Below are 17515 nucleotides of genomic sequence, written 5' to 3' on the forward strand. Positions count from 1 at the left end.
GTAATTAATGTTGACATGTAAATTTTTTTATGAATAAACATTATTAGTGCCGTTTATGACATTCATGGGTGAAAAAATTGAAGTACTGCTGTTTTCATATAATAAAAGGTGGATATTGCATCAGTGCATAGCTTACACAAATGTAGCAGCTACTTAATTAACAGTTCTTAGTTCTTTATTTGTTTGGTAAATGTCTTTATTAAGTGAATGTTAGAATGGAATTATCTTAATTATTGATTGTTTTAAATAATAGTCCATCCGTCCTTTTTATTTGTCACTTTAGCAAAAGAAGAAAAAGAACTCGGTTCAAAATGTTTGTCACTTTTGAAAACCAAGAAGAGATATAAATAATTTAGTCAAATATTTTTATAATTGGTAACTTATTGGGTTTCAGAAACCTGTAACTTAAAGACTAGCTTAAAGGATAAAAACAAAAATCTATAAGTAGAGATAATGCTAATCTACTACTGGCACATAGTAGGTTATCAAAACCCATTATCAATTGAGTAATTTTCTCTTTTGGAGAATTTCTCAACTAAGGGCGGAGGTAGGGTATTATTTACTGGTTCAGCCGAACCCAATGGTTTTTGCATAGATCCTATATTTACATAGAAAATCTATTAAATTTGTATTAATATATAGTTGCGAACCCATTATTATGAGAAATGTACCTTTTATAGATTTGATGAATCCTGATGTTGGATAAATGGAAATAGGAGTAGAGAAGGTATGAGAGTTTTTGTGTGACTTTATTATAGGTATACATTTTCAAATTTTCTTTTGTAATATATATAGTTCGAGCAGAAAGCAATTGATTCAGTTGAACTCGCGAAATCCGCCTCTGAGACATACTGCTAACTTTTGATCCTCAGCACAATGGTCACTGTGCTTTCACTTTTCAGTATGAAGATCTATTTTAGGATTCTGTTCGTCTTAAATAGTTAGGGAGGAAATGAAAAGTCAATATAGATACCTTATTGTACTATTAAAACACAATTTCTATGTCTTAATTGCCAAAATTTGATATAAAAAATTATGAAATTCTAAATTGGTAGAAATTCGGGAATATTACTCACAACTGAAACGAGACTCTTCTATAAAAACTCACACAATCAATAATTACTCAATAAATAAACAATATTACAAGTAAACAATGATTATGTCCTATAATGATATCAACTCATATGTAAAATAAATACAAACACTCAAATCACTAGAAGCTCCTCCGTGCTAGAAAAGTCCGATATATATAAATACAAGAATCTACCACATTATACTAATGGCAATAGACATGAACATGATCAAGGCAGGAGCAAAGACGTTCCTCGGGGCAGAGCTAGGAGCCGGTGGAGGAATTAGTCCTTCGGGAGGTGTCTCGGGTGAAGGAGTAGTCCCCGGTGTGACCGGGCTAGTGGTTGGTGAGGATGATGGCGAAGTTCCTGCACCGCCACTAGGAGTAGGAGTTGGTACAGATGGTCCCATTGATGGCGATGGACTTGGCGTTGGCGTTCGCATCGGGGTCGGGGAAGGTGTAGAGGAAGGAGTCGGAGCAAGGGTAGGGGTAGGGGTTGGAGCAAGGGTAGGGGTAGGGGTTGGGGTTGGGACGGGTGCAGGGGTGGTAGCAGGGGAGGGTGCAGGACTAGGGCTAGAAGTGGAAGATGCTGTAACATTGATGGCTAGTTTTTGGCCAGCAGAACAATGTTGGCCAAAAGTGCAAATGAAATATTCTGTTCCTGTGGAATTCAGAGTAATATTGGCTGGTCCAACAGTTATAAGAGTAACAGGACCTGTGGAGCTGCAAGAATCAAATGCACTCTTTGTGACTTTGGCTACATCATGTGCTCCAGTTGCAAAGTTGAACACTGCAAAATTTGAAATTGAGAAATTACAAGTTAATTCACAGAATTTCAAGTATTGAGTTTCAGTCTAGGAATATTACAAAAAGGTTACAATTCTAATACCAACTACAACAAGAAGTACGGCTCAATCTCAAGCAAATTAGGGTTGTAGATTAAGAGGTAGTTGAGCGTTTTTCTACTCCATACAATGTATAAGGCTAGTCTGTTAGTGTCTTGTTTTCGTATGTCAGTGATACGTGTTGTGTTCTTATTATTTTTCCGCTCCAATATTCTAGTACCTTGCATTGTTACTGATTACTGATATTGCTTTTTCCATTTATTTTTCTGATTCTATCTTTATGGCTTCTGTTGCCGTCACTGTTCTATTGTCTCTTTTTATCTTCTTGTGCTGGGGTCTATCGGAAACAACTTCTCTGTCCCACAGGGTAGGGGTAAGATCTGCGTACACACTACCCTCCCCAGACCCCACTTGTGGGATTATACTGGTTTTTTGTTGTTGTTGTTGTTGTTGTTGTATATCACATTTAAGCTTAATCCTCATAGTTCAATATTATTTAAAACATAGAACTAAAAAACATAGAAGTTCTCTACATTTCTACTAGCATACAAATCTTTGACAGGACTAAAAGACCCTAATTTTTTTTTGGTCTTTGTTCGTCTTTCTTTCTACAAAATTCAAGTTTTCTGAAATTTCATAGTACCTAAGTCTAACTGGTTCTGATCTTTGAACTAGAAAAGGAAAATTATGGAGTGACTGGAGCTCCTTCAAATCAATTAGTATATTGGAAGGCCTAACAAGTGACATAATCAAAGTCTGACTGCTAATTTTAGTTACCTTTCAAATAATTAATATTCCGCCTCTACTTATTTCGGGATGCAGACATGTTGGTTTATATCACTAATAATTGACGTTTAAGGTATAGCAGTAACTGTATAAACGTTCTACTAAAGTACTAATGACTTGTGGAGAATTATTATTGATCCAAAATTTTCTAGCGCTACACCCCTTTTCAACTATCTCAAATAATGCACTAATCGTGTAAGAGAAAGAGGTGTCGAATACGTAATAATACATACCTAAAGTATCGCCAACTTTGAAGGTACGTTGTGATGCCCAATTAGTATAAGTTGAAGGGCCGCCTGAAGGAATTCCCCAACCATTACTATCGCCAACCACATGATCAACTGCTGTTATTTTTCCCGGCAACGCCACTAAAATTGCCACTAATACTAGTGCAATTCTTGCAATATTCATCCTTGTAACCATATTTTTTGTGTTTTCAGGTAGCCCCAGTTGGATATTTCTTGTTATAATATAATAAACAAGTTTCCTCTTTTGTAGCTGATGTATATAACAAAAAAGGGCTGCTAAGTTTCAGAGTTTCTGTTTTAACATTTGTACAATACTAGGTTGTATTTATAGAGCTAAATTAGTCTATGGAAGTATCTAGGATGTTTCAGTTGAATATGTTGATAAAGTTTGACTTAGGCCAAAAAAAAATATCATGAGCTAAATGAAAGGAGGTAGTGGAATTAGAAAGATTTGGTCCAGACAAGTGGCATTTTTGGGAGTTGAACTGCTCCTTATTGGATGTTGGAACAGTTTCAATAATTCTGCCAAATTCCTAACTTCCTAAAACGAATATAGTACTTCTCTGGATTAAAGTCTATCTGCACCAATAAATCAAAATAAAAATTAAATATCAGTGTTTATAATAACTACAATAAATATATAACATATGTCTTTTTTGGGGTATAATTATCTATATGCAAAATTCACTTGCCCAACTAATCCAAATTTCGTATTGCATAAGTCTCATTCAAGGGAAATTCACTTCATACTAATGATTTTTGTCATTCTTAAAGAACTCAAACCCGGAACCTCTTTGAAAGTTTGGACCATTTCTCAAACATGTGTCTTCACATACGCTATGGTGCGAGCAGGGGTATATGCACCTTATACCGTGCGGTGTCATGGGACATTGTTCGGTCGAAACTTTTCACTAAATATTTATAAATAAAATAAAAATATTGAGGATACGTATAGAAAATGACACCACTAATTATTATAGTAATTTATTCATTTGTTTATATTTTAAATTATGATATCGCTTATGTAAAATCATGCGTACACCAGTGAGTGCGAGTAAATTTTACTATCTCTAATGAAGTGTATATGCACGAATTAATCAAAATGGAATGGTCAAGAGACCAGACACTTGTTACGATGCAAGTTGGTTGAAGCGTAACCAACGACTTTGAAATGTCCAAGTCCAAGTCGTCTTTGATCTTTTCTTTTTATTAACTTATTAAAGAATAAAAAGATATCCTTTCATCCTATGTGAAACTTCGTTAAGAAATGGACAAAGTTAATTAGTACAGAAAGTAGATACGGTTCACTTGAAATTTAATACTTTAAATTCATAAAAATTCTATTGCATAGAGATGTCCAAAATACTTTAATTTTCACATTCTTGCATGTCTTCCTTTCATAGTAGAAAAATGAGTTGAGGGGTTAGATAATTAAATAGATCTCAAGATATTGAGGCTCGACTTCTTTTTCAAACAATAGTTTTCGTACCTCAATGTTTGAAGTATCACAATGACACAATACAAATTGTGCCATCTAGCTAATCTAAAATTACCACTTAACCAATCAAACATGGCCTGGTGGCTTGTGTATATCATCAAAACTTGACCTGTTTTCTGTTACACCTAAATCCTAATCATGACGAAATTCACTTGCAGAAAAAACGTTGTATAATTAGAAGAAGAATAATCAAAGAGACGGAATCAAAATGGGCATCTTATCTTGTCCTTGAAAAACAACTTTTGGTCCACAAAAGTGTACTATGAAAAGTTCCAATTCCTTACCTCTTTATCCTTTTTTTCCATGGTTGTACAATTTGAACACACCTCAACTTTTATCGAATATTTTTTTACTTTCCATCAGAATATAAGGCAGCCCGGTGCATAAAGAATCACGCATTCTTGTAGGATCCGAAAAGAGCCGTAATCGAAGGGTATGATGTAGATAGTCTACATTAATGCAAGCATTAATAGCTGCTTTTACGGTTCGAACCCGTAACCCATAAGTTACATGGAGACAACTTTACCATTAACGCAAGGTTCCCCATCCTTCCCATTAGAACATACGGCAGGTTGGTGCATAAAGCATCCCGCATTCTTGTAGGGTCGGGAAGGGCCGCTACCCAAAGGGTGTAATGTAGATAGCCAACTCTAAGTCTCTAATACAAGCATTAGTGGCTGCTTCTACGGCTCGAACCTGTAACCTATAGGTCACATGGAGACAACTTTATCATTGTCGCAAAGTTCCCCTTCCTTCCCATTAGAACATATACCAACTAATTCTGCTGATAAGACTTAAGTAGATTAAGAAAAAATCATCGAACGTTTTTGTCTCTATTAAAATTCACTTTAACCGCTCATGATTTTCACCCATTTCATTTGCGCTTACCTTATTCTGATTGGAAAATGCCGCCACTTCAAAGGTTAACTTTCAGTATATAGGTCTACAAGGTAGTTAATGGTGGAATTTTTAGAAGAATAAAATAAGAGAATCAAGGTATTCTCTATTTGTTACAACTGCAGCAGATTTGATTCTCTAGATAGTTTCTGAATCTAATACCATTTCCACTTTCTTTAGAGGTTTGATCATATGATAACCCTACAATTTAGGCAAATCATCTGAGTTATAGAATGAAAAATTACCCTTACATACTATATAATAAGTTTTAAGTCTGATTATTAAATCAAAATCAATTCTTAGAACAATACTACTATCTTATAAGTTACTACAATTGCAATGACAAGAACAACAAACATCTGCATCTAAACTAGTTTAACAAATACAATATGAAATAATTGCAAATTATTAGGCGTTATAACTGACTCGTAAAGAGCTTGAGGTAATATAATGTACGGAAAAGGGCTAAAAATACCCCTCCATCCACCTTTTTGGTTCACTTATGCCTTTTGACCGTTAGGTCAATGTTAAATTAAAAATAATTATTTAAAAAAAATATTTTTTTTTTAAACTAACGCACCAGTAGTCCACTAATTTAGTAAAGTCTTCTTCTTCTTTTTTTTAGTTTTTACAAAAAAATATGTTTTTTCAGTTTTTTTAAAGCATTGTTTTTGTAAAAACTAAAAAAAATGTTTTTATTAAAATATTTTCGTTTTTGAAAAATATTTTTTTTTCAGTTTTTTTAAACCATTTTTTTTTGTAAAAATTAAAAAAACAAATTTGTAAAAACTGAAAAAAAATATTTTCGTTTTTTAACAAAATATTTTTGTTTTTTAAAAACCGAAATTTAAAAAAACTGAAAAAATGAAAAAAAAAAAAATTCAAAAACGAAAATATTTTGTTGAAAATAATTTTTTCAGTTTTTAAAAAAACGAAAATATTTTTGTTAAAAACAATTTTTTTTCTGTTTTTACAAAAAAGAAATGCTTTAAAAAAAATATTTTTTTGAAAGACTGAAAAAAAGAAGAAGAAGACTTTACTAAATTAGTGGGGACTACTGGTGCATTAGTTTAAAAAAATAAAAATATTTTGAAAAATATGTTTTAAGTAATTATTTTTAATTTAGCATTGACCTTACGGTCAAAGGGCATAAGTAAACCAAAAAGGTGGATAGAGGCGTATTTTAAACCCAAAAGGTAGATGAAAGACATTTTTAAACCTTTTCCAATAGTTTAGAGTCATTTTGAACCATTTTCCGTATAATGTATAAGGTTTGAAGATACGTTTTGTACTCAATTTATTTTTCAAACCCTTTTCGACTATATCACCTAGTACTCCAATTTTTTGGGAATCCCTCGAGCTGATGTAATTCAAATCAAAGCATTTTTTTAATGATAAAATTCCAAAACAATCGATTTTGTGCAATGCGTGTCTAGTCTTATTCTTAAGAAGTTAACTTTTCAAAGTTCTATAGATTTTGCAAGTCATACGAAAGTTCTAGATCACAATTTATTAAATTCTTGGTTTTAACAGGTTCTAGTCAATCTACTATTTTATCAAGTAATTGACTTATTAATTGAGACTTTGCAATCATTCACACCTTACGTGGTCTTTCTGTATCATTAATTTTTGATGACCAAAATATAGTATAGCCACCATGCATCCACAGCAAAGTTTCTACAATGATAGGCACAATTGTCTACTCATAATTTGGTTGGCTGGAAAAACAAACCTAACAATTAGACAAATTTTGTCTGACTAAGAAGAAAAATAGAGAGCTTGCCTCTAGGGCTTTAGTTCAATGGTAAGAGCAAAGCACATGATATGTATTGCAAAGAAATTATGTGCGTTACGCGTACGTCATAAGTTTCCTAGCAAAGAAAAGCCTAACATTTAAGTGAAGGGTAGGGGGAACAAGCTTACTGTCTGAGCCTAGAAACGTAAGCCAACTAGCTTTTGGGAATTTCTCGGTTATCAAAAGAAAAAGAAGAAAAAGAGTTTGCTCCTTTAACTTTTTTTTGCCTTACTATGATATCTTAATGGCATGTCCTGCATGAAGTGCTCCAATCAACAAGGATTATCTCTCCTTGAGCTTGCTAGAACTTCCATTTACTACCTAAAAGGGCAACCCGGTGCACTAAGCTTCCGCTACGCGCAAGGTCCAGGGAAAGGTCAGGCCACAAGGGTCTATAACACAGCCTTATCCTGTATTTCTGCAGAGGCTGTTTCCACGGCTCGTACCAGTGACCTTGGCAACAACTTTACCAGTTACGCTAAGGCTCCGCTTCATATGGTAAAACTACATATAACAAGAATACTAAAGCCTTGAAAGATGATATTTTGGTGAGATTTAGGCAACTACAAGATCAAGACATGATAAACCAAGAATAAATTTATTTCATATATACTGATGTACATTGCTGAAAAATTCAAAAACAATCAGCAACCTTCATGATCGCGATGAAGATATATGACTGCATTCCTAATGTTGTTGATGTAGCAGTTTCTACTAGGAAATATTCAAGATGCTAATCTGGTATTTAGTATAAGATGAGTTCAAAAATGTTGTCACAACCTCGATAGCAAAACCGACATTGAAGTTGTGATTGCTGTCGCTGACAAATAATACGCTCGAGATTTAATTTCCTGAAACATTGTATGCAAGTAAAATGGATAAGTCCATAATGATATGCGACATAAAATCTGTAGTAGACAGCAGAATAGAACACTGAATGAACATGCCCACTATATCGTTTCAACATTACCTTTTTTTATTTTATAAAGTAATAAATTTCATTAAAAGTAAAGGGCAAAAGATGCCCTTACACAAGAAGTATACTAAAAAATAGGAAACCTTACAAAAAGCCGGTTTTCTACGAATGCGACCCAATCAGTACATGTTTCAACATTACTTGTTAACTAGGATAGTTGAGATATGCTCAAGTATCCTTTATCAAGTCTCAGAAATCTGAAAAAAGTGCCTTAAAGAAGAATGAGATATCATCTACTAAGGTGCAATAGTAGCCAGAAAGGTCGTATAATAGCATGTATTGGGTGGCAAAAGAATGAGGAAAAAAAAAAGAACCAAGAAAGAGAGGAACATAAATAGAAAAGGAACAAATCAGGGACAAGAGCAGCAATGAACTCAGATCTACATCCGCCTACCCTTCTTTTTTTTTATGAAGCAAACTAGGGACAAGAGCAATTGACTTGGATCCACATCCGCATACTATACTAAGATTCATCAAAATGAAAAAAGAATGCCAACTACGTTAGCATATATGGGCACTACAATGAAAAACTAAAAAGGTTTCCTACATTATTTTTGGTCTCAATCAACTCCAAACCAGGTCAAATCTACTATTAAGTGAAATCCTCATATATGAACAGAAGGATCATAGAACATATCGACAAACAAAGCGTATTTTCCTTTGAGAGAGAAAACACATTTGATTGAAAAGACAAACAAAAACTCTCTTTCATGAAACATGCTAGTTCTAGGAAAAGTAACTATTCACCTTGACAGTTTGATAGTCAGTGAGCTACAATAGCAGAGCTGCTAGAAAAGCAGCATTCACAACTGATATATGTTCCTAGAAGTTTATTCTAAGTGCTCCAACATATTCTAGAGGTGCACACGAAAAAGAAACAACATGTACACAAAATCAACAAACCTCAACAAAGTGAAAGCCCCAGATCAAGGAGCAAGAGCGAGAAATAAGAGGGAAGGAAGAAAAATAGATTCTTCCAAATGATTAGCACTTCAAAATAAAAAGGAGGTAAAGTTAAGTTATAATTGGTTGCGTAGCTAATGCAAGAGCTTCCCTAATACATACCATGGGATTGAAGGCCCTTTCATCACCTAGATTTGTGAAAGAAACGGAGCATCCGAACGCAAAATTAAGGCAAGGTTGAGTGGCCCCATTTGGATACACAACCGATGGGGGACAAGTGTATTTCTCTAAGACTCTAACAGGATTCGACAGCGGAGGAACAGGAAGATGAGATGTGACGAGCCAACAAGAACTTATTTCAGTTGTTTGTTAGATTGATAAACACTTATGACTTATGAGGACATTTACTAACAAAATAAAGCAGCAGATCCATCATACTTCTACTTCCTCTGCAAATCTATTAACCCATCTCTTTAGGAAGTACATGGATGCATATTATTCAACAAGGTCACCCCAGCCTAAGTTCTTCATGTCAGCTTATCACCACTTCTACAATGCCTCCGAAGGAAAAATAAAAGCTAGTAAATCTTTTTGGAAGTCCCGATTAAAAATCACCATGCCTAATTTCCTTAGACTCGAGTGTTATTCTCAAAACATATAAAAGTTCTTTGTTTTCATGCTGTTAATCCACTCAATAAGTATTAACCAGTATTTCCAAACGTTCTTTAACACCATTTTTCCAACTCAAGCACCAGCAGTTTTTTTTGAAGACGTCTAGAACAGTACGCTGTCCATGTAAAAAATTGGCATGATACATCACTGATCAGTACCAGATCTGAATAGAGAAACTTTAAACCAAAAGCTTCAATTTTACAAACTTATTTGTCTTCCACTCTGCTTTCCTTTTCTTTATTTCCTCTGTTCTTTCCTCTCTATAAACTTTCTAAGTAGTAGAACCGTAAGTTTTTAAAATACTTAATTACAGAAACATAATCCTAGCCTTCTGCACAAGCCAAAGGATCTAACACCCCCCCCCCCCCCCAACCATGGTACATATTCTCAATCTCTTTCCCGTTGTTCTTTACTACGAGAAAAAGGGGCTTAAAGCGGTAGGAAAAAAAATATCCAATTCTATAAGCATGTCCTAATGCATTGAAATAAAAGGACTCATTTTCCTTTTTTTTTTAAGAAGGTGAAACATGTAACCCAAGAATGAATGGGGATTCCTCATGTTGTTTCGCTCCAAAAAATACGGGAGGTATCTCTCATGCTACTCTCATGATACTTTCACACTCCCCTTTTAGGTTCATCTTATATATTCATTATTAAAGATCACCGCTTAAGAAGCCAGGAATGAGAAAAGGATTGAAATATCTGCTAATATACATTTCTGAACGAATGTAACCCTTTTTCACAAAAGTCTGAACCAAGTGGACCTTCCTATAATATGCATTAGTAAATATTAATCTCTTTTTAATGAACCGGGTAGTCATAGGATTGATTGAATTACTTTCCCACAGAGGTATATATCAGTGCATTAAGACGAAACCTATGAAATCCTAAAAACACTGACTTTGTTAGTCTTCCTTTACCTTTTTGCAAAGGAGCAGTATAAAGTGTAAAACATAAACTTCACCTACACTTCTGATTTTAGCAAGCATGCAACTCAACTCAATACATGAGGTTTCCAGCATATTTACAGCCTGCTACACATTGAACCCGTATACGTTTCTATGTAGGAATATGAGGTTGAATTTCTTGTATAAGGGACCAATCAACGTGTCTTCTTTTCATTTCTTTTTAAAGTCATTTAAGATAACATTTTTTCCTAAGCTATGAGCGGCAGCGCTACGTAGATGATCCAGAACTATACGGAAACACTATGCTCACAACTATTCACTCTTTATCCAGAATATGAAGGATGACCTACACACATAGCATTGATTCGAAAAGTGAAAAAGATCCTCATACCTTCAAAGAGAAAAGAGAAGATGCAGCTGATATATCTTGCAGCCCAGAGAAACCAATATCATAAGAAATACTACCATCAGCTTTGAAGAGTCCGAAATTCTTCTCTGATGATTGACCCGGCTTTGAATTCTCATTGAACAGTGCAAAAATATACGCCTTCAACATTTTTTTCGGCCTCATTGGAGTTCCTTTCCTCTTGGCAAGCCTTTTTCGCAGATTATAATTATATGTACTAGCATTACCTGGCGTAGCAGCAGGTTCGTTCTCATCCCCATTAGACGCCCAGCCTGTTTCAGTAACTATGACTTCCATTTTTCTGAAACCAGCATTCTCTAGAGCTGCATATGCTGCATCAATCTGAGCATCGAGCAGGTTATCATAATGAAGAAGAGTTCTATTGTCAACAATTCCTCCATTCGGCTGAAAAAGAGCATAATTTATGTCTATTTTGTCTGAATTGTACGTGTAAGCCAAAAAGGGGTAGGCATTTAAACAGAACGGAGATCCAATTTCTGAGAATAACTGTAAAAGTGGCTTCATCAACTGAGCAACACCGTCTTTAAATATACACGCGGAGGGAGGGAATGAATTAACAAAGACGGCCTGTGAGTGCGCAGTCGATATCTGAACAACGTCACTTATCCCGAGCTTTCGTGTTGCATTATATACATTCTTTACAGCATTCAGAAGAGCTATCTCTAGTTCGTTGTCACTGCCCCCCAAAACTTCATTTCCCACAGCGATGCCGACAATGCGGGTATCGGGAAGGAATGCCTTCACATTATCTTTTACCCAAGTCAGAGCATGATCTGCATTAGCACTCATTTCTTTTACAAATCCATTCGGAAGTCCAACCACCAACTCAAGCCCTGTCCCTTTAAAGGCATTAAGGACACTGGGATCTGCATCATATATTCTAACATTCTTAATTTTTGCTGCTCGAAGGAGTTTAACCACTTTATCAGGTGAAGGGATGTTATCTGCGATTCTCCCATAGTTAATTCCATAAGTTCCAGTGAATGCTCTTGCAGTCAGTTGAGCTGAAAACAGAAGGTGAAGAAAATGCAATAAGTACATTCCACATGTAACACAAGAATGCAGATATAAACTGATGGGCTGAAACTATCTCTGTTAACCAGACTATCAAACCACACGAATTAACTTAATGTTACAAACGGTCCATATAACTAAAATCAACAGAGACTTGCAGGAAAATTCTTCAGTCATATCTTAATTTTTTGGAAATATATGGTAAAAAAACTGTGACATTTGCAAACAAAGCATCACAATAAATACATCAAACAACATTGTCCCTATTCATCAGTTATACAGCTTAATAACCTTATAGGAGTTCTATAGAAATATAAAACTAAGGCTGTTATACCAATCAGTGGCAGAGCCACCCTTGTCCAAGGGGCGTCAATCGCCAGAAAATTACACTGCGCAGATAACAACAACAACAAACCCAGTGTAATCCCATGGGGAGGGTAATGTGTACGCAGACCTTACCCCTACCTTGAGAAGGTAGACTGTGTAGATAGACTAAACAAAATTTATGTATACATACTATATGTTGAATTTCCTTTGACTTCTTTATATTTTTGACTCCTCTTGGTAAAAATCCTAGTTCCGCCTTATCAAATCCATTCACATAAGCAAGAAAGGCTGCTACCAAAATCCACTGCAGAAAGATGAACAGCAAATAGCCGACTCCACACACACACACACACACACACACACACCAAATTACAAGATCCAATTTTTATTAGTTACTGTTTATTTTTAGTTATCAGTACATTTTACGATCATACTCATACATGAACAAGTAACAATAAAGCACATAAGCATATTGATCAAAAAGGAACATCAACAAAGAAAAAGAATCTCAAAAATTCAATATTACCTCGATTACCCAAAAATTCAAAAAACAACAACAAACCCAACAAAATTACAGTCTCCTACACAACCAAACACAGCACAATTTTTTTTATTAAAAAAGGCACAAAATTGTACCATTAGGAGTGAAGATCACCAATAACATAAAAAGGAATCGCAAAAGAATCAAGCGAATCTTCATCATCACTGCACAGCCTAAAAACGACGCCGTCCTCTTTGCCTTTGCAAATTCAAGAAACAGAAAAGCTCAGTCTTTTAGCTTCTTCAACCATTACCCAAGACACCCTTTTAGCTGCTTATCACTTTTCACAAAACCCCACCAATCAAAAAATACGCTAACTTGAGAGATTCTTGATTTTTTTATAAAAGTTAACAAAAAATTGTATATGATACTGGTGGTGGAACACGGTGGTTTACGGCGGCGAAGGACGGAGGTTTATGGGTGGGGTTTTGGCAGTCGTTTGGTTTTGCTGAGTGGGGTTTTTGGTAAGTGAAATTATTTTCAGACAAAGTCCTATATAGTCTTCTTATGTAGAGAGAATGCGAGGTGTTTTGAATTCCATGTTTGGGTTATTGATTTGATTTGAATTTTTATTTAAATTACTTGGAAACTGTGTCAAAAATATTCTCACTGTCAAACGGGGACTTACTGTTACTGCATCGAAGTTTTCTCCACGCGCCTTATGGCCTATGTCCTGCACGAAAAGTGTTGTTTTTCTTCTTTTTTTTTGTATTGTATTTTTATTTATTTAACTCTCTGATATTTGAAATTTATTGATCCGATTAAACTTAAATTCGAGTTGCTAAGACTCATTAAAGAGGAAGCATTTCCTATCCTGAATTCTATTACTCGAATTCTATTAAAACTATCTTACCATATTCCTTGGTTGTTACTTTTTCCTTTTTACTTAAATACAAGAAAAAATGAAAATACAAATTTATTTTTACCTTTTTTTTCTAATTAGAATCATTTCCATACTAATCAAATAACCGAGTTGAGTGAAATATACTTCCTAGATATAAAGGTTTCATTTAAGAAAATAGGATAAATTTTATGTTATATAGTATATGTCACCCTCATCTTAATAAACTTTTGATTTTAATTAGATTTGATGTACTTGTCATAAACCGGGCTGAAATTCTAATATTATGTTTCATGTATAAGTACATGGAAAGACAAAATAATTTTTTACAATGAAAAAACTGTGATAAAATGGAGATAAATATTTTTTTTTGTAGTCTCATTATTCAAAACTTATGTTCAATATATTAAGATTTATAAATCAAAGGGGAACCTTGATGTAATTAGTAAGGTTGCTTTCATGTGATCGGGATATTATGGATTTCAGCCGTAAAAACAGTCTCTTGCAGAAATGCAGGATAATGCTATATGACCTCACGCATAACGGGAGCTTAGTGCACTGGGTTAGTCTTTTTTTTGAATACCAAGATTTATAAATCATGGCTTGGGCTAATGTTTTTGTTGAGTCGTCAAATACAAAAAGCTCATAAATTAAGAATTATTTGAGGTTATTGTGTGATTGCAAAATCTCACTTAAAGCTGCTATTTAGAACCTATTTCTAGGATATTTCCATAGGGTAACACTTTACACAATAGTAATGAAATTATAAACAATGATTTAATTGAAGGTGGGGGAAGCGCGTGGGACCATTGATGAGTTAGTGCAAATGTCTTTTACCAATGGAATCTTTATTTCACGTTCTCATTTTCCTTCCTCCTAAGATAAAGGAAAACACTTTGGTTTAACAATTTCCGTCTTCCTTTTTATATCTTTTTAATTTCTTCCTACTACTGTACATCTTTTCTTGAGGGAATAATTTCTTATCACCGGCTTCAATTTGAATTGAAATATATAATTCTCATTTGTCTTCGTTCCTACGGCAAATTCTCAGATATGGTGAGAATTTTTTTTATTTAAAAGAAAAGCACTAAAATGAGAATAATTGAAAGGACAGAACATTTGCTAAGCAATATTATTTATCCTGATATATTATTTCTTTGTTTTGTATGTTCTATTAATTTTGAAATAGTCAATTTTATTGCCTTATTCAGGGATTACTATTCCATCATCTGACAGAAATAAATTATCCTGATGCTATTTTTAATACTAGAATAACTTATCTCAGGATAAATAACCCAACAAGGGAGAAGGCGACACTAAATTTTTATCCCGAAATTATTTTTGTTTGTCTAACGTACCAACCGACCTCTAAAAGATGCGATGAGATGGTTGATTTATGCACATTTAATTAGAGACCTTAAGTGCAAACTTTAACAAAAACGATTTTTTTTTTTTTGACAAAAAAAATAGCTTAATTTCTTTTAACAAGACTATTCAATCGAGATTAGTTGATATAAAGTAAATCTCAAATATCTGTTGGTAAAAAAAGGACAAATGGACGTCAGATTTAAATCAAAATGCGTGTGTTTTCTTCTAGTATTGGTCTTCTGAAGTCCGTGTCATTTGAGCCTAATGAGGACTCGGATCTGCATATATTCACGTCATTTTACATACTATTTAAATCCATTTGACACTGATCCTTCTCTTCCTTTTCTCTTTTCACAGGTTTCCTTTTGAATCCAAAGTATGGTATGAACAATCGGGATTTTGGTGGAACGGTAAGTACTATATTCTTCAGATTCGAGCTTCAAATATAAAAAAAAAAAATTGTTAGGGAGCATTGTACCTTCTACTGTGGGACTTGATCACAATGCGCATAGCGAATACCGGGTGGAAACCCCATAAAAATTGAACCTAGCTTACTTTACCTCATTCAAAAGTTACAATTAATATATATTAATTTATGAGTTAATAATGCTTATAGGTAAAAGGTCTTAGTTCCAAGTTTGTAAAGCCTTCAAAGTTCAAATTCAAGAAAGAAATAAGCTTGATAACTTGAATGAAGATAGAATAAGACAATTATGTAGAGTACATATATGAATGCTTATTTCTGGTGGCTGCTTTTACTAATATGCTTTTGTAAGCATTAATAATAATATTCTCTTTTGGTGTAGGGACTGGAATTTGTAACAACTTCCATGCATTCCTTAGCTGACGAACCTTATCTTTTTTTAAAAATAATCTACTTCTGTACCTAACACTTTTGTCTCCAGATGTTGCATTCTAAAGATTAACTTTTCAATTTTTTTTAAAAAAAACAAAAATCTCTTTTGTTTTTTTTTAATAATCATGGAGACTTTTTAAAACATTACTTAGCTCGATAAATATCCAGAACAAGGCACTTCACTTTATCTAAAGTGATAATTTTAAAAAGCATTTAAAAGAAGAGAAAAAAAAGTTCAGCCTTAACAATCAAAAAGTGAGAGTTCTAATTGAATCTTTAATCTTTTCCTTTGCAATAAGTTTAATGATCCAATATGTTGCTATGCATCTAAAAGACAGCTGAATGTTTTGAAGAATATTCTATAACTTATAAACATTTACTTGCATAGCCTAATTGACGTGAGCCCTGGAGTAATTGGTAAATTTGCAGTCATATGACCAGGAGGTCATGGGTTCAAGCCGTGGAACAGCCTCTTAAAGAAATGTAGGGTAATGCTGCGTACAATAGATTTTTGTGGCCCGGCCCTTCCCCCGATCCCGCACATATCGGGAGATTAGTGCACTGGGCTGCCCTTTCATGCACAACCTAATTCCGACCCAAAACTCATACATATAAATTAAAATATAACTAAAAGTGAATTAATCTTTCTCCCAAAATTCACGATATTTCTATCTTTTATTTTCCATTTCAAGATTTTCATTCAAATTGATAATGATTATTGTTTTAAAAGCTCTTTGTCGTATAAATACATTTTAAAGAAAACATTCAAGCATACTTGGTATAAACTGAATTACACTAGTTTTTCAAGCACTACATATCTATCTTGATCTAACAATTGGTTAAGTGGTTGCCTTACCTTGCACTTAGGTAAATTTGCATCTTTTTGTTAGGATCGAAATAATCAGGTGTCCTGTGGAAGCTAGCAAAGCAAATCTTGAAAGACAATAAATCATATAACAAAAAAGAAATATACCAAAAGAGACACAAATATATAACGTGGTTCGGTCAACTGACATATGTCCACAACGGAAATGAGCAATCCACTATAATAAAAAAAAAGTACAAAATATCGAGAGAATACCCTCACGAAGAGGCAAACATAAGTGACTCACTAACACTTGTCCCGTAAAGTTCTCCCCCTAAACACGACTCTCAAACCCCATATAGCTACACAGTGGATGCCACTGAATAAGAAGGAAGGATCCTAAATTTATAGAAGTCCAAATTTTTTCCTACAAGAAAAGGTACTAGCCAAATATGAAAAATTATATTTTCCTTCTAGAAAAAAATCCAAGTATGATAAATATGTTGACATTTCCTTCGTGAGATAGGAAAATCAATTATGATAAGAAAATCTAGACAAACATCTAACACTTTAGCACTAACCAATTAGTTCACATAAAACTTCCTCTTTATGTAAACTTTAGATCATAAATTATTTAACAAAATCGACAGTTGGTACACTATTACTTATAAGGATCGTTTGGTACGGTGGATAAGTAAAAATAATTTTGGAATATCGGGATAACTTAATAGTAATT

The 17515-nt window shown here is 34.0% G+C and overlaps 2 protein-coding genes across 2 annotated transcripts; both read right to left on the bottom strand.

The window, feature by feature from the left end:
* Positions 1 to 1092: 1092 nt before the first annotated feature.
* LOC104241361 (blue copper protein-like) lies at positions 1093 to 3250 on the bottom strand. Its single transcript, XM_009796301.2, has 2 exons — positions 2937 to 3250; positions 1093 to 1862 (listed from the first exon to the last, which is right to left on the bottom strand). Exons 1-2 carry the CDS (start codon positions 3124 to 3126, stop codon positions 1264 to 1266), a joined length of 789 nt encoding a protein of 262 aa, XP_009794603.1. The 5' UTR covers positions 3127 to 3250; the 3' UTR covers positions 1093 to 1263.
* Positions 3251 to 7720: 4470 nt separating this feature from the next.
* LOC104241359 (glucan endo-1,3-beta-glucosidase 11) lies at positions 7721 to 13448 on the bottom strand. The gene is made up of 3 exons (XM_009796300.2): positions 13005 to 13448; positions 10992 to 12031; positions 7721 to 7992 (listed from the first exon to the last, which is right to left on the bottom strand). The coding sequence occupies exons 1-3, from the start codon at positions 13069 to 13071 to the stop codon at positions 7915 to 7917; spliced, it is 1185 nt and encodes a 394-aa protein (XP_009794602.1). The 5' UTR covers positions 13072 to 13448; the 3' UTR covers positions 7721 to 7914.
* Positions 13449 to 17515: the final 4067 nt, after the last annotated feature.

This window comes from Nicotiana sylvestris, chromosome 11, assembly GCF_000393655.2.
Source record: "Nicotiana sylvestris chromosome 11, ASM39365v2, whole genome shotgun sequence".
Taxonomy (NCBI): domain Eukaryota; kingdom Viridiplantae; phylum Streptophyta; class Magnoliopsida; order Solanales; family Solanaceae; genus Nicotiana; species Nicotiana sylvestris.